The 22295-nt window shown below is 40.5% G+C and overlaps 1 protein-coding gene and 1 pseudogene across 1 annotated transcript in view; one reads left to right on the forward strand and one right to left on the reverse strand.

Moving 5' to 3' along the window:
• Positions 1-21781, forward strand: part of LOC138419615 (zinc finger protein 320-like) — a 31597-nt gene extending 9816 nt beyond the window's left edge. Inside the window, exons 3-4 of the mRNA XM_069552463.1 lie at positions 4254-4380; positions 20480-21781. Of these exons, the coding sequence (XP_069408564.1) occupies positions 4254-4380; positions 20480-20580 (228 nt within the window). The 3' untranslated portion in view covers positions 20581-21781. The remainder of the gene's footprint in view (positions 1-4253; positions 4381-20479) is intronic.
• On the reverse strand, positions 3023-3421 carry LOC138418524 (ATP synthase F(0) complex subunit C2, mitochondrial pseudogene; annotated as a pseudogene).
• Positions 21782-22295: the final 514 nt, after the last annotated feature.

Consider the following 22295-nt stretch of genomic DNA (forward strand, 5'->3'; position numbering starts at 1 on the left):
TTAATTTTGCATCAGTATTTCTCAGGAGTATTGATTTCTAATTTTCCTTTCTTGTGTCTTTGGGAAATCATCAAACTATTAGAATCAGGCTTGCTCCATAGAATTAGCAGGATTAGTGGTAATTCTTTTGTAAATGTTTGGTAGAATTTGGTCCTGGATTTTTCTTAGAGGTTTCTACTTTTTAAATCTCTCTAGTTATAATGGGCTTCCCTGGTGACTCAAATCATAAAGAATCTGCCTGCATTGCAGGAGACCCAGGTTCTCTCCCTGGTTTGGAAGATTCCCTGGAGAAGGGAATGGCTGTCTAGTCCAGTCTTCTTGTCTGGAGAAATTCCACGGACAGAGGAGCCTTGTGGGCTACAGTCCGTGAGGTCACAAAGAGTCAGACATGACTGAGTGGCTAACACTTTAACTTTCAACACTTCTCAATTTTTTTATTTCTTAATAAGTAAAATAGTTTGTATGTTTCTGAGAATTTGCCAATATCTCCTATATTCTGTCATTTATAGGCATATCTCCTATATTCTGTCATTTATAGGCATTATTGGTCATAGTATTTTCTTATCTTTAGAAACTTTCTTTGACATCAGTTGTAATCACTCCTGTTTCATATCTGTTTTTAGTTATTTGAATCTTTTTTTTCTCTTTTCCTTAGTCTAGGTGTGGGTTTTCTTATACAGTTTTTTCAAGACATCAACTCTTGGTTTGTTGATTTTTATGTTTTTCTGCTTTCTATTTTATCTTTGGTTTAATCTTATTTACCTGTTTCCTTCTGCTAAACTTTAGTTTGTTATCCATTTTCTGTTTCCCAGAGGTCTAAAAATAGAGTTCAGATTTAAGATCTTTTCTCTTTTTTACTGCAAGCATTTAACAGGTCAGACTTTCCTTTTAGTACAGTCAGACTTTCCTTTTAGTACAGTCTTCTCTGTATGTTATAAATTTTGTAATGTTGTCTTTTTGTTTTCATCCATGTATTTAAAAATTTCCACGTGATTTTTTTCTTAGACCCCCATTTGTGGTGTAAGAGTGAGTTGTTGTCCACATTTGGGGAATTTTCTTTTTTTCTTGTGTTCATTTCATTGTTGTTAGGGAAGATACTTTTATGGTATCAGTCTCTTAACGTTGTTAATTTTGGCCTAACATGTGGTCTCTCATAGAGTTGTTTTATGTGTCCTTGAGATGCACGTGTTTTATGCTTCTGTTGGGCTGTGTGATCTGTACATGTCTTTTCAACTTGGGTGTTGAAATCTCGTACTCTTCCTGTGCCACTATTTCTGTCTTCCTTTCCCTTAATGTTTGCTTCATTTTTCTGAGATATCTAATGTTAGATGTATATATATTTTTACTTGTTACAGCTTTTTGGTAAATTGATCGTTTTATCATTATACGATTTATCTCATTGCACTTTTGTTTTTCTTCAGTTTGTTTTGTCTGATATGACAGTCTCCGCTGCTCTCTTTAGGATGGGCTGTCTTTGTCCATCCTTTCACTTTTCACCTTTCCATGTTCTTAGCTTTGTGAGTACTACCTATTTCAACTCTCTGACAAACTCTGTGTCTCTTGCCCTGGGTTTTTCCTCCTGTTACTTCTAGTGGCCCCTGCTCCTGTGCATCGTATGGTGGTGACAGGCACCCTGGACAGCTCCTTTCATGCCACTGTAATTTCAGAAGGAATGTATTGAATGTTTCTTTCCTATCATGATGTTTCTTGAGATAGTCTTGCTTAATAACTATATTTTTTTCCATATTCTTTTTTGCCATGATTTTTAATTCTCCAAAAAGTTTTTATACTTTACTATTGTGATAATTTTTTTGTCATAATCTAATAACTCTTCTAATTTCAAATCACTGTAGCCGTTAAAAAGAATTCATTTGAATCAGTTCTGTTGAGATGGATGAAACTGGAGCCGATTATACAGAGTGAAGTAAGCCAGAAAGAAAAACACCAATACAGTATACTAACACATATATATGGAATTTAGGAAGATGGCAATGACGACCCTGTATGCAAGACAGGGAAAGAGACACAGATGTGTATAATGGACTTTTGGACTCAGAGGGAGAGGGAGAGGGTGGGATGATTTGGGAGAATGACATTCTAACATGTATACTATCATTTGAATCGAATTGCCAGTCTATGTCTGACGCAGGATGCAGCATGCTTGGGGCTGGTGCATGGGGATGACCCAGAAAGATGTTATGGGGAGGGCGGTGGGAGGGGGGTTCATGTTTGGGAATGCATGTAAGAATTAAAGATTTTAAAATTTAAAAAATAAAAAAAAAATTAAAAAAAAGAAAGAAAAAAAAAAGCAAAGAAAGTCTTTGGTTTCTGTTAATGCCTTGCTATGTAAATTTAAATGAATAAAATTGTATTTATAGTTCTGTATATGGTAATTTTATTATGAATTGAGTTCAGGTATTTTTTTTTAATGTTTTTACCAGTTTTCTTTTGGTAGCCCAGTGTAGAATCCTGTTGACAAACTCAGCTGAGTACAGAAAATACATTTTTATCGTCTGAAAGATGCTGAAATACATGTGAATAAAAAATACATATGGATAATATATAATTGTCCAATAGATCTGTCAAGAGATGAATCCTCTCATATCAGTTAATTTTTGATAGATATGCATGCATGCATGTGCAAGTCTGTGGTTTAGATAGAAGACATCATGATTTAAAAACTACATATTACCTTTTTTTTCAGTTGAAATTATGTTATCAGTATAATCTGTGGCCTTGAAATTTTCTAAACAATCCTGTTAGTGTTTTAAGTAGTAAATTACTAACAGTCGTGTTTCTGTATCCACGTCCATAATGACCTTTCATGCCATTCCACATTGTTCACTTTGGACTTTGTTTTTTTTAATTAATACAGTATTTATTTGTTTTCCTTCTGTCAAACCCTGAGCCCACCACTTTCCCCAGGCTGCCTGAGGAGTTCCAGGACAGAAAACATACAGGGCAGATACAGGAGAAAGAACTATGGAAGGTGGAAACAGCTCCTTCACATCGTGAAGATGAGCTAGACCACCATCACGCAAAAGAGCCCCATGGCCTTTGAGAGGGCCAAGCCCATGGCGTAGAAGAGCTACTGTTTCAGAGAAGGGTTCCTGGCATAACACTGATGAAGCTCCCAAACACAGTCCCACTTCCAGCCCCAGAGCCAGCCACCCCTGCTGTGGCAGCTCCAGCTCCAGGGAACTTGGCTGCTGTGTCAAAGTCCCTTGAAATGGCACTGGTTTGGAAGCTGTGGCTAAGAATAAATGAGAAGGTCCGGGGACCTGGGGCTGCCAAGCTGCTGTGGCTCTCATGGGTCAGTGTCTCCAGTCCTTCACCACCACTGTGGACAGTGATCACTCAACAGGAGGGAGGTTCTCCCAATCAGGGAGAGGGTGGAGACGAATTTGGCGCAGGTGTCCATTTTCAAGGGATGAAGGCCCGAGGCCAGAGAGCTGCTCCCCCTGCAGAGAAGACAGAGGGGCAGGGAGGAGTCTCACCTTGGACCTCTTTCAAGTTTTCCTTAGGAGCCCTCTGTCAAAGGACTTGTAATGTTCTCTGTATTACTTCCGTGTTAGATACTTGAGCTTCATTTGCTGAGCCCAAGCTTCTGAGTTCAGGTGCTTCATGTAACGTTTCTTACCTTCTTGATCTAAGTCGAGTTTCTCAGAGTGTCTGTGACACAGGTTTTCTTCTGTAAGGTGGGAACAGATCATTCTTTAATGAGCTATTGTATTGATGACAGGTTCTTGCCTGTAAAGTACTTATTTAATGTTTAGAGTAATAACAGGAATTTAGAGCAACAGGAAGCCTTCAGACACTTTTGGTCCTTGCTGCTGTTATCAACGTCATACCTGAAAATTTTGGCCTTTCCATTAAAAGTGCCGTGGAGTGTGTCATCTCTGAAGACACCACTCATGCTGTACCTCATTGAGATAATGAGTTGCACTCACTGGGTAGAACATAATATCTGACACTTCTGTATAGCCAAAACAGTGTTGAGCTTTATTTTTATATATTTCATGGACTTTGAACAGTGATGAAAAATCCATATTAATTGGAGGATCTCATAAGGCCTTATGAAGAACCATAAGAAATTAAAATTAGAGATGCATAATTTCTCCAGATACCCCTGCATGGATCTCTTAGAACACGTACTTCAACCAAGTCAATCCGTACCCCTTACCACCCTTTCTCTTTTGCATGAAAATGAGAACTTTTCATGGCCCTTTTGGTGACATGTGGTTTCATTTCAGGAACGACTGACCTCTGAGGATGTGGCCATCAAATTTACTCAGGAGGAGTGGGAATTCCTGGACCCTGCTCAGAGGGCCTTGTACAGGGACGTGATGCTGGAGACCTACAGGAACCTGCTGTCTGTGGGTGAGGATGATTTCCTTCCAGAGCTGCCCTTGGGTATCTGCATTTTCCCTGTGTGCCCCTTGGGAGGCCCTGATGTCTTTCTTCTGAGAGTTCTGGTGACTGGGGCATGACACAGCTTCACAAGGTTAAACTGACCCTCTTCAGATGCTGTGTCTGTTTCATGTCACTGACTAAGGATCAGACCTGTACCCCCAAGGGCATCCCAGAATTTCTGTTTCAGATCTGAATATTATCTCCACATTGGAGCGGACAATGGGGAGTGATGTAAAAATAGCTAAAAATAGAATGTATAAAGAAAAACGAGTATCTCAAAAGGGCTGTTTTTTGTTTTTTTTTTTTTTTCCTGTTAGGAGTGGGACAAGCTGGTGGATTGGATCCTCTGTGGTTGTTACTTAGGAAAATGTAAAGAGAGTGGATAGAGAGATCATCTTTTTGATCCTAGATCCTCCCAGGGGAGTGTATGTGAATCTTGTGGGCTCTTAGCTTGCCATCTGTAGGTCGAGTGCATGGTCCCATCTCCAAATCCTGTAGTGTCTGACCTTCATGTTATATTACTTTTACTCTTGTGCTGCTCTACCCAGTCTGGGAATGTCAGCTGTTCCCGATGTTACATTCTCCTTACTTTGTATCATTTTACCTCTTCGATTTCTTTGAAATCTATTCCTGAGGGTCTGAAATTTTATCTGGTTTCCTTGCTCTGATAATCCACCCATGTTTAATTGGCAGCCTCTGGTGAGTCTCTGTGGAGTGGATTTACTAGGAAACAGAAAACTGTGATGGAGACAGTATTCCTAATGTTATTTTCTTGCTCTGTACAAAGTCACCACTTGAAGCTATCCAGTAGAGTGGTCAGTTTCTTCTAGGATTATGAGAGAGAAAGTATCACGAGAGCCTGATACATCTTTCCAGGTTATTTTCTGGCTTTGGAGACTGTCAAAGGCACCATGACAGTGTTGTTGATATGTATCAAGGACCATATATTTTAGCCTCTGTAAATGATATGGGAATTTATCCCAGGACAACTTTGTCCAAGTTCACATTCTCATATCTATGAGGTTATTGGCTGCACTGTTGTTCTGTGCATTGAAGGTATTTTTTAATTTTATCATTGAGTTCAAATTTCTGTGTTACTCTTAGTGTTTCTGGTTTGTATTTGCAACGCATTGGATGGTTGATTGGGAAATGGTCCCTATGGTGGAACTGGTGATCAGTCTCTCATAAAATTTTTATATATATTCTTTGTACTCATTTATTATCAGATGTATGATTTCCACGTTTTCTCTTTTACTGTTGAGTGTCTTTTCAAACTCACTGCACTTTAATGCAGAGTAGTTTATAATTTTGATATAGTTCAATTTATTAATATCTGGTTTTATTTTGTGGCCTGTGCTTTTGGTGTTATATCTGGTAAATCATTTGTGGGTCCAATTTCCACAAACATTTCCTGCATGTTTACTTCTAGGAGTTTTATACATTTGGGACCTAAGTGTAGGTCTTTGAACCATTTTGAGTTCATTTTTATCTGTAGTGTAAGATAATGTCCGAAGTAAATTCTTTTGCTGGTGGGTATTCAGTTTTGTCAACATGTCTTGTTTCGTAGACTGCTTCCCCTGTTTAGTAGTTTTTACACCCTTATGAAACATTCTTTTTAGGTATGCTGCTGCTGCTGGCTGCTAAATCACGTCAGTCATGTACAACTCTGTGCAGCCCCACAGACGGCAGCCCACGAGGCTCCTCGGTTGCTGGGATTCTCCAGGCAAGAATACTGGAGTGGGTTGCTATTTCCTTCTCCACTTTTTAGGTATAGTTAATTTACAATGTCATGTTTCAGGTATACAGCAGTTTACAAGATACTTAATATAGTTCCCTGAGCTATATCGTAGGTTTTGGTGTTTATCTATTTTATATATATATTAGTTTGTATATATTCAGACTCCTAATTTATCTCTCCCTTTCCAGCCCCCACCACCATCCTCCACTATCCCCTTTGGTAACCATAAGTTTGTGTTTTATGCTGGTGAGTTTATTTTGTGAATAAGTTCATTTGTATCATTTATTTCAGTTCAACATATAATATCCTCTGATATCTGTCTTTCTCTGATTTCACTTAGAATAATCCCTAAGTCTGTCTATATTGCTGCAAAAAGTATTACTTCATTGTGTTTTATGCTGTGGAGGTGGCAACACACTCCAGTGTTCTTGCCTGGAGAATTTCATGGACAGGGGAGTCTGGCAGCTGCAGGTCATGGGGTCTTAAAGAATTGGACATGGCTGAGCTACTTTCACTTCACAATATTCCCTTGTATATATGTACCACATATTCTTTATCCCTTTGTCTGTCAGTGAACATTTAGGTTGCTGCCGTGTTTTGGCTGGTATAAATAGTGCTGCTAAAAACTCTGGGGTGCATGTATCATTTTGAATTAGTTTTCATAATTTCTGGATATATGCCCAGGATTGGAATTGCTGGTTCATGTGATAGCTCTATTTTTAGTTCTTTATGGAACCTCCATGCTATTCTCCCAAGTGGCAGTACCAATTTATGTTCCTTCCAACAGTGTAGGAAGGTTCTCTTTTCTCTACACCCTCTGAAGCGTTTATTGTTTGTAGGCTTTTTGATGGTGGTCATTCTGACCAGTGTGAGGTGATAGATTTTTGTGGTTTTGATTTGCATTTCTCTCATAAGTAGAGACATCAAACATCTTTTCAGGTGACTATTGGTCATCTGTTTGTCTCCTTTGGAGAAATATCTGTTTTGATCTTCTGCCCAGTTTTTGATTGGGTTGTTTGTTTGTTTGTTTTGATATTAAGCTGTATGAGCTGTTTGTATATTTTGGAAATAAATCTCTTATAGGTAGCATCATTTGCATATATAGTCTCATAGTCCAAAAGTTGTATTTTTGTCCGTTTGGGGTTTCCTTTATTTTGCAAAAAGGTTTTAAATTTAATTAGGTCTCATTTGTTTGATTTTGCTTTTATTACCATGACTGGTAAGAGATAGAGCCAAAAAAATTTTGCTGACATTTATGTCAGTGTTTTGCATTTGTTTTCCACTATGAATTTCATAGTATCTGGTCTTCCATTGAGATTTTTAATACATTTTGAATTTATTTTTGTATGTGGTGTTAGAGAATGTTATAATTTCATTCTTTTTCATGTAACTATCCATTTATCCCAGCATCACTTATTAAAGAGACTTCTTCATTCTATGTTCTTTCCCCCTTTGTTATAGAATAATTGACTCTGAGTAAATTGTTGTATTTCTGGGTTTTCTGTCCTGTTCTACTGATCTGTGTCTCTGTTTTGTGCCATCATCATACCACTTCCCTGGTGGCTCAAACGGTAAAGCACCTGCCTACAATGCAGGAGACCCAGGTTCAGTCCCTGGGTCAGGAAGATTTGCTGGAGAAGGAAATGGCAACCCACTTCAGTATTCTTGCCTGGAAAATCCCATGGACAGAGCAACCTGGTAGGCTACAGTCCATGGGGTCACAAAGAATTGGATACGACTGAGCGACTTCACTTTTACTTTGATGACTGTAAGTTTGTAGTATAGTCTAAACTGAGGGAACATGATTCCTCCAGCTCTGTTCTTCCTTCTCAAGATCATTTTAGATATCAGAGTCTTTTGTATTTGGTACAAATTAAGTTTTTCTTTGTTTAATGAAATATGTCATTGTTAATTTGATAAAGATTGCATTGAATATGTAGATTGCCTTGGATAGTGCCAGGGTCCAGCGCTGGTGGATCCAGGGAATTCAAATTGTGGATGGCGTTGGCAAGGAAAAACTTTTTTATTTATTAATATAGGATTAGATTAGGAAGAAATAGTATAGTAGGAAATTTAGGTGGAGAAAAGGAGGCTGAAGAACTTGGTTTATGTGGAAAACCTATAAAGTTCCAGACAAGGAACTTGCACCATCTACGTTAGGCCACCGGTGTCCGTTTGAATATCGGAGAGTGCCCCGCCTTGGGCTCTCTCTCTTACAGATCTTAGAATCCGGGACAAGTAAGTAGACATGGCGATCCTCCATGCCCCAGATGGGAATTCAGCTGAAAATGGGGAGAAAAGAACAACATGGGGAAGCCCAGCATCGGTGCAAGACTCCAAAAACTATTTTTCAAAATCAGCTTATATACCCCAAGTTGTACATAAAGAAATAATGGAATATGCAGAGTTATGCAGGGGCAGCAGTCCTGACCCTCATAGAGACAAGGCTTTCTTTTTGCCTACCCTCCCGTATACAAAAGGTCTGGGGTGGTTTACATTATCTTCTGGCCAAGAGGCTTGTTAACATTTTTATGGCTCTCTTCCTGGATAATTGTCTATCAACCGGAAAACTCCTTTTCCCTAGAAGTGTTTTTTCTTTACTCTGCATCACCCTCAAAGTACTAAATAAAGTTACATTCCTATAGAACAAAGGTGCAATGGGTTATAACAAAGAAAGTACTTAACTCAAAGATCTAATGTTGCTCATACCAGGTCTACTACTTGTTTTTCTTGTTTTTAGATATACCAACTATATCTAAGAATAAAGGATATAAAAATCTGGCAGCAATTATTGGCTCAACAAATGAAACCTTTAATCAGTCCTATTCTAATGATTTTGACTCCTCGGAAGCCCCTACATTCCTAGGATGTTTTAAGCTTCCTGTGCCTCCAGCGGTCTGGAGGCCTCAAATAATCACATGCGCAGCTGTACGAGTCCTGCAGGCAGGCTAGAAAGCCATCAGAGGGGTTTTTGGATTGAAACACTCCTATTATACCCAGGAGATTTATTATCAAAAAGCTCTAAATTAATTTTTTTCCAGAAAAAGGTAGTGGGGGGACAGCCCCCTGTTAATGACAGAAGAGTAGGTGGAAAGCATAACACAGTAAAGCAGGCAGGCTCTGGTCTTGGGGGGTGGATGCTCAGGAAATTCCAAGGGGAACCCCTGAAGCCTGATCATGTCCTTGCGTTTTGTCAGGCTTCCTTCCGCATGACCTTGTCATGGGTGGGATTCCTCATGCTGGCTCCCGTCAGGATAGTATGGTCATTTTGGCCGTGTTACTTCTTTCAATCCAAGAACATGGTATATGTTTCCATCTGTTTGTGTCATCTTTGGTATCAGTCATCAGCATCTTATAGTTTTATGAGTACAGTTCTTTTGACATTTTAGATAGGTTTATTCCTTAGAATTTTATTCTTTTCTATGAGATGGTGAATGGGATTGTTTCATAAATTTCACTTTCTGATATATCATTATTAGTGTATAGAAATGCAACAGTTTTCTATATATTTTGTATCCAGCAAGTTACTCTGTTCATTGATGAGGTCTAGTAGTCATGTTCTCTTAGCAAACATGTTTTCTGCTGTGCTTTACTAACTCTATGGTGTGCTTGTGTGAATGAATGACATGCCCTGCGTGAAGCAAGTAAGGAGCCCTGCTCTGCGGTTCCACAGTGATCTCATAGGGCTTTTGGCAGAAACCTGTCAGGGGTTTATACCGACCTGCCAATGCTAAGAGGCACCCAATGTCTCCTTTGGGAACCAACCAGAAATGGGCAAAGTGTGTGGACCGAACTCTCCTTTCTCGGTCAAACTTTTCAGTCTCTTTGACCATTTCATAACTCCTTGGGAATTAGAAGTACTAACCTAATCTAGAGGAGCTATCCCACGTTGAAGGTCAGGAACGGTGGCGGTAAGGAGATAACCCTCGTCCAAGGTAAGGAACAGCAGCTGTGCTTTGCTGGAACAGCCGTGAAGAGATACCCCACTCCTAGGTAAGAGAAACCCAAATAAGATGGTAAGTGTTACAAGAGGGCATCAGAGGGCAGACACAGTGAAACCATACTCACAGAAAACTAGTCAATCTAATCACACTAGGACCACAGCCTTGTCTAACTCAATGAAACCAAGCCATGCCTGCGGGGCAACCCAAAACAGGCGGGTCATGGTGGAGAGGCCTGACAGAATGTGGTCCACTGGAGAAGGGAATGGCAAGCCACTTCAGTATTCTTGCCTTCAGAACCCCATGAACAGCAGGAAAAGGCAAAATGATAGGATACCAAAAGAGGAACTCCCCAGGTCATTAGGTGCCCAATATGCTACTGGAGATCAGTGGAGAAATAACTCCAGAAAGAATGAAGGGATGGAGCCAAAGCAAAAACAATACCCAGTTGTGGATGTGACTGGTGATAGAAGCAAGATTCGATGCTGTAAAGAGCAATATTGCGTAGAAACCTGGAATGTCAGGTCTATGAATCAAGGCAAATTGGCAGTGGTCAAACAAGAGATGGCAAGGGTGAATGTCGACATTCTAGGAATCAGCAAACTAAAATGGACTGGAATGGGTGAATTTAACTCAGATGACCATTACATCTACTACTGTGGGCAGGAATCCCTCAGAAGAAATGGAGTAGCCATCATAGTCAACAGAAGAGTCCGAAATGCAGTACTTGGATGCAGTCTCAAAAACAACAGAATGATCTCTTCATCTCCAAGGCAAACCATTCAATATCACAGTAATCGAAGTCTATGCCCCAACCAGTAACGCTGAAGAAACTGAAGTTGAACCGTTTTATGTAGACCTACAAGACCTTTTAGAACTAACACCCAAAAAAGATGTCCTTTTCATTATAGGGGACTGGAATGCAAAAGTAGGAAGTCAAGAAACACCTGGAGTAACAGGCAAATTTGGCCTTGGAATGCAGAATGAAGCAGAGCAAAGACTAATCGAGTTTTGCCAAGAAAATGGTCATAGCAAACACCCTCTACCAACAACACAAGAGAAGACTCTACACATGGACAAAACTAGATGGTCAACACCGAAATCAGATTGATTATATTCTTTGCAGCCAAAGATGAAGAAGCTCTATACAGTCCGCAAAAACAAGACAAGGAGCTGACTGTGGCTCAGATCATGAACTCCTTATTGCCAAATTCAGGCTCAAATTGGAGAAAGTAGGGAAAACCACTAGACCATTCAGGTATAACCTAAATCAAATCCCTTATGATTATACATTAGAAGTGAGAAATAGATTTAAGGGTCTAGATCTGATAGATAGAGTGCCTGATGAACTATGGAATGAGGTTCGTGACATTGTACCGGAGACAGGGATCAAGACCATCCCCATGGAAAAGAAATGCAAAAAAGCAAAATGGCTGTCTGGGGAGGCCTTACAAATAGCTGTGAAAAGAAGAGAGGCGAAAAGCAAAGTAGAAAAGGAAAGATATAAGCATCTGAATGCAGAGTTCCAAAGAATAGCTAGAAGAGATAAGAAAGCCTTCTTCAGCGATCAATGCAAAGAAATCGAGGAAAACAACAGAATGGGAAAGACTAGAGATCTCTTCAAGAAACTTAGAGATACCAAGGGAACATTTCATGCAAAGATGGGCTCGATAAAGGACAGAAATGGTTTGGACCTAAAAGAAGCAGAAGATATTAAGAAGAGGTGGCAAGAATACACGGAAGAACTGCACAAAAAAGATCTTCATGACCCCGATAATCATGATGATGTGATCATTCATCTAGAACCAGCTTCTTGGAATGTGAAGTCAAGTGGGCCTTAGAAAGCATCACTACAAACAAAGCTAGTGGAGGTGATGGCATTCCAGTTGAGCTGTTTCAAATCCTGAAAGATGATGCTGTGAAAGTGCTGCACTCAATATGCCAGCAAGTTTGGAAAACTCAGCAGTGGCCACAAGACTGGAAAAGGTCAGTTTTCATTCCAATCCCAAAGAAAAGCAATGCAAAAGAATGCTCGAACTACCGCACAATTGCACTCATCTCACATGCTAGTAAAGTAATGCTCAAAATTCTCCAAGCCAGGCTTCAGCAATACGTGAACCGTGAACTCCCTGATGTTCAAGCTGGTTTTGGAAAAGGCAGAGGAACCAGAGATCAAATTGCCAACATCTGCTGGATCATGGAAAAAAGCATGAGAGTTCCAGAAAAACATCTATTTCTGCTTTATTGACTATGCCAAAGCCTTTGACTGTGTGGATCACAATAAACTGTGGAAAATACTGAAAGAGATAGGAATGGTAGACCCCCTAACCTGCCTCTTTTGGAATCTATGTGCAGGTCAGGAAGCAACAGATAGAACTGGACATGGAACAACAGACTGGTTCCAAAGAGGAAAAAGAGTACGTCAAGGCTGTATATTGTCACCCTGCTTATTTAACTTCTGTGCAGAGTACATCATGAGAAACGCTGGACTGGAAGAAACACAAGCTAGAATCCAAATTGCCGGGAGAAATATCAATAACCTTAGATATGCAGATGACACCACCCTTATGGCAGAAAGTGAAGAGGAGCTAAAAACCTCTTGATGAATGTGAAAGAGGAGAGTGAGAAAGTTGGCTTAAAGCTCAACATTCAGAAAATGAAGATCATGGCATCCGGTCCCATCACTACATGGGAAATAGATGGAGAAACAGTAGAAACAGTGTCAGACTATTTTGGGGGGGCTCCAAAATCACTGCAGATGGTGACTGCAGCCATGAAATTAAAAGACGCTTACTCCTTGGAAGAAAAGTTATGACCAACCTAGGTAGTATATTCAAAAACAAAGACATTACTTTACCGACTAAGGTCCGTCTAGTCAAGGCTATGGTTTTTCCTGTGGTCATGTATGTACGTGAGAGTTGGATTGTGAAGAAGGCTGAGCTCTGAAGAATTGATGCTTTTTAACTGTGGTGTTGGAGAAGACTCTTGAGAGTCCCTTGGACTGCAAGGAGATCCAACCAGTCCATTCTGAAGGAGATCAACCCTGGGATTTCTTTGGAAGGAATGATGCTAAACCTGAAGCTCCAGTACTTTGGACACCTCATGCGAAGAATTGACTCATTGGGTAAGACTGTGATGCTGGGAGGGATTGGGGGCAGAAGGAGAAGGGGACGACCAAGGATGAGATGGCTGGATGGCATCACGGACTTGATGGGCTTGAGTCTGAGTGAACTCCAGGAGATGGTGATGGACACGGAGGCCTGGCATGGACACGGAGGTTCATGGGGTCGCAAAGAGTCGGACACGACTGAGCGACTGAACTGAACTGACTGACTATACTTTGGACTCTTTTGTTGACCATGATAGCTACTCCATTTTTTCTCAGGGATTCCTGCCCACAGTAGTAGATATAATGGTCATCTCAGTTAAAGTCACCCATTCTCGTCCATTTTAGTTCACTGATTCCTAGAATGTCAACGTTCACCCTTGTCATCTCCTGTTTGACCACTTCCACTTTGCCTTGATTCATGGATCTGACATTCCAGGTTCCTGTGCAGTATTGCTCTTTACAGGATGTTTACTGCTTCTATCACCTGTCACATCCACAACTGAGTAATGTTTTTGCTTTGGCTCCATCCCTTCATTCTTTCTGGAGTTATTTCTCCACTGATCTCCAGTAGCATATTGAGCACCTACCGACCTGGGGAGTTCCTCTTTCAGTAGCCTATCATTTTGCCTTTTCATACTGTTAATGGTGTTCTCAAGGCAAGAATAGTTTGCCATTCCCTTCTCCAGGGGACCACATTCTGTCAAACCTCTCCACCATGATCTGCCCGTCCTGGGTGGCCCCACATGGCATGGCTTAGTTTCATTGAATTAGACAAGGCTTACGGCAGTCCTTCCAATGAACAGCCATGGCTGATCTCCTTTTGGATGGACTGGTTGGATTAGTTCGTATATTGAAAGTCAGCTAGATAATTCTCTAATAAATATTGGAATATTTATTTGTATAGAATGAGTGGCCTATTAACAAGTCCTTGGAACCTGAGACAAAAGTGAAAACTTTTGGCAAGGCATGAATTGGCACTGTGAGCAGCATTTGTGAGACAAAGCACCACTCTTTAAGAAGCAAGAGATTAAGGACTATGATGTTTTTATTTTCAGATGGGAAAATTCACCTTATTACTCATTAGCTAATACATGGGACATCTTCTCTGGATTGTGTGAGAAGTGGAACCATATATTAAACAGGGCTGAACCCTTATAAGTTACTGAATGTTCGTGACGCTTACCCCTTGAGGAAGGATAAGAATCTGCCCTGCCGGATGAGAGGCTGAATCTTCCTGTCTCCTACCATGAAGTACATAAAGTGAACTTAAAACTGTCTTAGAGAAGTTACTGGAAAAATAGTCATGTGACTAGTGATAATGTTTTTCCATATTACAGTGTGAAAATTATATTTTGGCTGATCAAATCCTCACTTTTTAAGTCAGCTCTCTATTGAGCCTGCCCGCAGCCCCAGTAGTATCCCCCACTGCCCTTTCTCTCTCCATTATTTGTCCTTTCGTGGCCTTTAACCCCTCCCAACCCCTTTGTCTCCCTCTCCATCAGCTGATCCCCTTCTAACTTCGCCTGTCTCTCAGGGGAGGATGAGGCCAGCTTACCCCAGTCCTGCTCCCCACTCTAGGAAGTTTCTTTTCCCCTTCATTTTCTTCTGAACAATCCAAGACCCCAGAGGGACAACCCAAAATTTTTATCACCCCATCTGCTATTTATTTTCACTGTCAATTTCAGCACTATTTGATCTGTATTTTAGGTACAAAACTATGACTATGGAAAGGAAAGGTAAGTTTTTGACATAGGATAACTGTGCTTTTCTCTAGACTCTGGAGAAAACTGGTTAAAATGATTTTTTTTTTTCTCTTTGAACGTGCACAACTACTTCTTTTTGCATATGGAGTTAAAAGCAGCTAACCCGTTGAGACAGCTAGCCTAGGAAAAAGCTTCAAGTTAACTTTTACCAGGGCATCCCAGATGATTCTAATTGTACAGAACCTGCCTGCAAGTGTGGCAAAGGTGGGTTTGATCCCTGGATTAGGAAGATGCCCTGGAGGTGGGAATAGCAACCCACCGAGTGTTCTTGCCTGGAGAGTCCCATGGAAAGAGCAGCCTGGCGGGATTCAATCCATGGGATCGCAGATAGTCAGGCATGCCTGAAGCAGCTTAGCACAGCAGGCAACCTTTACCAAGTCCTTGACATACGTAACCCACTTTGCCTAAGGCCTCAACCTTGGGCAAATTAGAATTTCAAACCAAAGGGAAAGAAAAAGGTCAAAGAGACATTTTCAATCTCAAGCAGAAAACTGTGGTGTCTGTCTGTCCATCTGTGTGTCTGGATTTATGCATGTCACACTGTGTTTTTGGATAATATTGCTGAGGTTACTTTGTAAGTGAGATCTAATTCAGTTGGCTTTAAAAAAGGAAAACTAAGCACTTACAAATCAAACAGTTACGAGAAATTAACCTAAATGAATTTCAGATGCACATGAACTGGGAAATAGTCACTGTTAAATATCTAGTAAAAAAAAGTTTGTTTGCTCATCTAAGTAAGACATGAGTTGAGTCATCAAACTGTGTAATGCTTTTATTGTATTACACTGATTACTGAGAGTTCAATCTCTGCTTTGGAAAGATCCCTGGAGAAGTAAACAGCAACCCACTTCAGTATTCTTGCCTAGAGAATCCCATGGAGGAGCTGGCAGGCTACAGTGCATGGGTTTGCAAAGAGTTGTGCATGTCTGAAGTGATTTAGCACACACATAGGCACTGATTACTGATAATTTTTTATCATAGAGAAACTAAAGAGTTTTTGGATTATTAATGTTTGCTGCTACCCTGAGATGTTCTCCATAAGAAAGCAAATGTTTTTAGAAGTTATCACTGGTATTTAAAGTCACCATTCTACAAAATGCTAATATAATGGACAGTTCATGGTTGTTTAAGGAAATTAAGACCTGTGTTTTTAGTAACAAAATGTATGAGCAATAACATTGATTTGGGATGCTCATAGCAGTGAATGGCAGTGAGCAGAAGTGGGAAGCAAGTTTTTAATTTCCCAGATCGAGACACCTAACACCTGGACCACAGGAGCCAACATTAAGGGCTAAGGACCCTAGTCTGGCCTGCCTCAGTTCAGTTCAGTTGCTCAGTCATGTCCAACTCTTTGCGACCCCGTGAATTGCAGCACGCCAGGCCTCCCTGTCTATCACCAACTCTCGGAGTTCACTCAAACTGACGCCCATCGAGTCAATGATGCCATCCAGCCATCTCATCCTTTGTAGTCCATTCTCCTTCTGCCCCCGATCCCTCCCAGCATCAGAGTGTTTTCCAATGAGTCAACTCTTCGCATCAGGTGGCCAAAGGACTGGAGTTTCAGCTTTAGCATCATTCCTTCCAAAGAAATCCCAGGGTTGATCTCCTTCAGAATGGACTGGTTGGATCTCCTTGCAGTCCAAGGGACTCTCAAGAGTCTTCTCCAACACCACAGTTCAAAAGCATCAATTCTTCGGTGCTCAACCTTCTTCACAGTCCAACTCTCACATCCATATATGACCACAGGAAAAACCATAGCCTTGACCTGAGGGACCTTAGTCGGCAAAGTAATGTCTCTGCTTTTGAATATGTGATCTAGGTTGGTCGTAACTTTTCTTCCACGGAGTAAGCGTCTTTTAATTTCATGGCTGCAGTCACCATCTGCAGTGATTTTAGAGGCCCAAAAAATAAAGTCTGACACTGTTTCCCCATCTATTTGCCATGAAGTGATGGGACCGGATGCCATGATCTTCATTTTCTGAATATTGAGCTTTAAGCCAACTTTTTCACTCTCTTTCACTTTCATCAAGAGTCTTTTTAGTTCCTCTTCACTTTCTGCCATAAGGATGGTGTCATCTGCATATCTGAGGTTATTGATATTTCTCCCGGCAGTCTTGATTTCAGCTTGTGCTTCTTCCAGTCTAGCGTTTCTCATGATGTACTCTGCTATAAGTTAAATAAGCAGGGTGACAATATACAGCCTTGACGTACTCCTTTTCCTCTTTGGAACCAGTCTGTTGTTCCATGTCCAGTTCTAACTGTTGCTTCCTGACCTGCATACAGATTTGTCAAGAGTCAGGTCAGGTGATCTGGTCTTCAAATCTCTCTCAGGATTTTCCACAGTTTATTGTGATCCACACAGTCTGCCTTGTCAAGAACAAATTCAGATGATGAGGCAGTTGACATACAGTAAAGGACATAGTTTATTGAAAGGAACAGTACATGTGGTGAGGCACATGGTCAACCTCAGAGAGAGAGAGAGAGACGCCTTTGGGATGTGTAAATTATTTACAAAGGGGCAGTTTTCCGGGTCCTCATCTTCCCTCAGGCCAATCACCTTGTTTATTAGCCCTGGCTAATTTGTCTCAGGACCCTTCCTGGAGTGTGCATGCACACCTTAGCCAAGTTGGATCTGAAAGTGAAGGCTTCTGGGAGGAGCAAGACTCATTATGGCCTGGAATTATCCTGTGAGTTTTGACTCCAAGCAGCCTTTCTGGGCATGTGTAGTGTCTCCCTTAACAAACAGGGTTTTTTCCTTTCTTTGTCCTTGCCATAATTATTCCTTGAGATTAGAGAATGACTGTGTATTTACCCTGTTTTTGTTGGGTATAAATTCCTCAACTGGAGCCCATGTATCTCTTATCTCAGGGAATGCAAAGGGGAAGATGACACATTCAAGACATTTACCATGGAGCCCATCAGTCTCCTACCAGAAAATTACATTTTATTAGGGAGAAAGAAAGTATGTCTAACTTACAGGTGGCTGTTTCTAAATGAAGAAAATGACTTAATTAGAAATAAAAGTTTTTATGCAAAGTGGACATCCAAGAAAAGAGGTCCCAAAAGGCAAAGTCTTTATATGATCTGTAACAATCTGTCATTTGACTCCTGCGATTGTTGTTGCTTGACTATGGGAAGCATGTGATGAGGTGTTTCAAAAGGATCTATTTCCTCTTTGTCCCCCTTCTGTGCTGAATTCCATCGGATGCCTCCTTTATGGTCCATGTAGAACATCACTGACACCTCCAGAGATTATTTCGGACCCAGGCTGGTTCTCTTCCTATTTGCTGCACTTGGGAGACCTCACTGGAAGAAGGGAAAGACTGGCAGCTCTTCAATTGCATTTGGTGTCTCAGATCCTACACAGCGCTGCCTTCAACCTGTCTTTCTGTTCAGAGCCCTCAGCTGTTCTTGTTGTTATTACTTTGTAACAACAAATATGGAATGTGGTTTGGATCTTCTGTGATCCAAAGGAAACCTGTAAGGACAGTGGATATTGATTGAGGTCCTCTCTTAGACAGGACCTGAACTGATATCTTGTTGGTGCCTGGAAACAATTTCCAAGAGGGATGGCTGAGTAACACAATTACACAGGTCAGTTCTTGTGTCTGATCTGAAGTTTCCTTTTTACACTCCTGGAGTTCATTGCAACTTTTTGTCCTCTGTTCTGCCCAAGTGGGCCCTGATGGTTCAGAGCATGTATGAATCTGTATGTCTTGGTTTCAGTCCTGCTTTTCCTCATTTACTTTCATATTCCATGGAGTTGTTTACAGGAACCCTGTGAATCCACTACCTTGATTTGTAAAATTGAGGTAATTAGTGCTGTTAAGTGGCATAGAATGTTGCCTGTTTTACAGAAGGGGTCAGAAATTACTGTTTTTTGTTTTGTTTTTTCCCGCTGTGCCATGTGGCAGGTTGTATGTTAGTTCCCCGTTCCTGGATGGAATCTGTGCCTCCTCCAGTGTATGTACATAGTCCTAACAACTGGACCACCAGGGAATTTGCCTCAAAGATTACTTTTGCTTAAAGAATATATTTACTTCCTGTCTTGCTTATTGTGACATCTCTTGTCTACTTTATATCTTGTATGTTTTTATTTTATTTTTCATTTTTATGAGAGTTGTCTCTGACTCTGGTTAATAGGTTTTCAAATAATATTGGTTTTCTTCATACCAATACATTACATTTTTTAAATGTTTTTATTTTTGGTTGCACTGGATCTTTGTTGCTTCAGGGGCTTTTCGCCACTTGTGGCAGGCAAGGGCTACTCTCTACTTGCAGTGCACAGACTTCTCCTTCTAATGCCTTCTCTTGTTACAGTGTGTTGGCTCTATGCCTGTGCACAGTAGTTGTGACTCCCAAACTCTGGAACACGGAGTTGTGGCCTACAGGTTTAGTTGATCCCAAGGTATGAGGGAACTTCCCGGATGAGGAATGGAACTCTTGTGCATTAATTACCAGGTGGATTCTTTACCTCTGAGCCAGAAGGGAGGCCCCAAAGCTTGTTCCTTGACATGTATCTTGGAACCAATGAACTGAGCAAGTTAAAGTTACTGTATAAATAGGGAATTGCTGTACTGAATGACTGTTCTTCAAGTCAAGAATGTTTCATTTATTAATATTTTGTTATTTAAAGATGATGGTCTTTATGTATTACAGAATATAACTGACATGAACAACTTGTCAATGTCATAAAATGCCTATATGTCTATCTACTGATAGATTTATAAGAGGTATTTAGAAAAGTTTTCTTTTTTTCCCCATTATTTTAGGGAATTTCCTGAACAGTTGTCACCTGCTATTTATGTTTTCCATTATTTGTTATAGTGCTTCTTTGGGATTATTTACCATTGCAGTGTACTGCATGTTAATGAATGCTTGTTCAGTTGATCATTCTATCTGACTCTTTGTGATCTCATGGACAGTAGCCTGCTAAGCTCCTTATCTATGGAATTGTTTTCAGGCAAAAATGGTTTGGTGACTGCCATTTCCTCCTCCAGGGGATCTCCCCCATCTAGGGATTGAAGCTCCCTATCCTATATCTCCTGCACTAGCAGGCTAATTCTTTACCACCAAGTCACCTATGTAGTCCTATCTGTTCTTTACCATTTACTTATGTATAAGTATCCATAAAGTGTGTACAGTATGCCATATTGTCTCCTCATTTATGACACAGCAGTGTGTTTACTACCAAGTAGAATGAGTTTAGAAGTCATGGTGCAAAAATACCCTTTTCTTTAAGAACTGACATGAGTTTGGAAAAAATTAATATGTTCTCAATGTATCTTTGAAGCTAGGTACCCTAAAATTAATTTGGATTACATGTGATTACTCTTTGATTTTTAAAGAGTTCTATTTGTTTAGTGTTTGAAACATTTTTAAGATCATCATTGGAAAGATGCCTAATTCTGTTCAGAATGGATATGCTTTTTGGTATAATACCATGTATTCAGCATGAAACAGTTTATTTATGAATTATAATTGATATAATGCATATGGTGTTTATATTTTGTAGATGTGTCTCAAATACATAAGATCAAGAAATTACAGGCAAAAGGAGACAGTGGTAAAGAAGAAATTTTTCAGAGTGGTGTTTGGAAGAGCCAAAAGCCATGAAATCGAAGATTATTTCCTCAGAAAGATACAGAAAAATATGCATGATTTTGACTCTCTGTGGACATATGATGAAAGAAATGACAGAGAAACCTCTCTATCCCATAACAAAAATCTCACTGATAGAAGAGATCATGATGGTAGAAGTGATGCAGGAAATAAGCCTGTTGAAAGGCATGGATCAAGCTTTCAGGATCAGTTGCAGATACTTGAATCTGAAGGGACAGTTTCTGAATGTAGTCAGGTTGTGGTGAATATCAACAGTAGCACTTCAGGTTTACCACCTCAGAGAACTCATAGTGTTTGTAAAGGCAATTCTCACAAACAAGAGAGTGCTGTTATATATCCCTCAGAACTGGTACGAGACCAGGAAGCACAGAAGAAAAATACGTACAGTTGTAATGAGTGTAACATAACTTTTCTTCAGGACTCAGAATTCACTCGGAGAAGGCAATGGCACCCCACTCCAGTACTCTTGCCTGGAAAATCCCATGGATGGAGGAGCCTGGTAGGCTGCAGTCCATGGAGTCGCTGAGAGTTTGACGTGACTCGGTGACTTCACTTTCACTTTTCACTTTCATGCATTGGAGAAGGAAATGGCAACCCACTCCAGTGTTCTTGCTTGGAGAATCCCAGGGATGGTGGAGCCTGGTGGGCTGCCGTCTATGGGGTCATGCAGAGTCAGACACGACTGAAGAAACTTAGCAGCAGCAGCAGCAGCAGCAGCAGAACTCACTAGACATCAAGGAATCCATACAGGAAGAAAAGCACATAAATGTAACATATGTTGTAAGTCTTTTAATGATAAATCGACCCTTATTGTTCATCAGAGAAATCATACTGGAGAAAAACCATATAAATGTGCTGTATGTGGCCACTGCTTTAAACAGCATACACAGCTGCAACATCATCGGTGAGTTCATACTGGAGAGAAACCATGTAAATGTGATGTGTGTGGAAAGGCCTTTCATCGAAATTCAATCCTTGGAATTCATCGGAGAATTCATACTGGAGAGAAACCTTACAAATATAACCATTGGGACAAACATTTTAGTGTACAGTCATGCTTAAATTGCCATTAATTTATGTGGCAATAAATAATAATAATTTTGAAAATATAACTGATTCAGTTTGCTCTGTGCCTGATACTGACAAAACATTGTAAACCTACTCCTTTCAAATTGTAATAAAAGCGCAAAGATGAGACGGAGTGACGTGGATTTATACTGGGGGGTGAGGTGTGTATGGGTGTAGGGTACTACTGGGTCCCAAGAGGATTCATATCTTTTAAGGGATTGGGATAAATGACAGTCGAGGGACTCAGCCACACATATGCATGTATCCATTCTCCCCCAAACCCCTGTCCCATCCAGGCTGCCACATAACATGGAGCAGAGCTCCCTATGCTATACAGTCGGATGTTTCTGTTTTGTAAATGAGTTCATTGGTATCTTTTTTCAGATTCCAAATATAAGTGCTGTCTAATCTTTGTGTTTCTCTGACTTCAGTTCAGTCCAGTCACTCAGTTGTGTCTGACTCTTTGTGACCCCATGAATCACAGCACGCCAGGCCTCCCTGTCCATCACCAGCATCCGAAGTCTACTCAGACTCATGTCCATCGAGTCGGTGATGCCATCCAGCCATCTCATCCTCTGTCGTCCTCTTTTCTGACTTATTCACTTAGTATTGAAAGGTTGTTGCTGAGCTGTGAAAGACTC

Source organism: Ovis canadensis, chromosome 14 (assembly GCF_042477335.2).
Source record: "Ovis canadensis isolate MfBH-ARS-UI-01 breed Bighorn chromosome 14, ARS-UI_OviCan_v2, whole genome shotgun sequence".
NCBI lineage: Eukaryota > Metazoa > Chordata > Mammalia > Artiodactyla > Bovidae > Ovis > Ovis canadensis.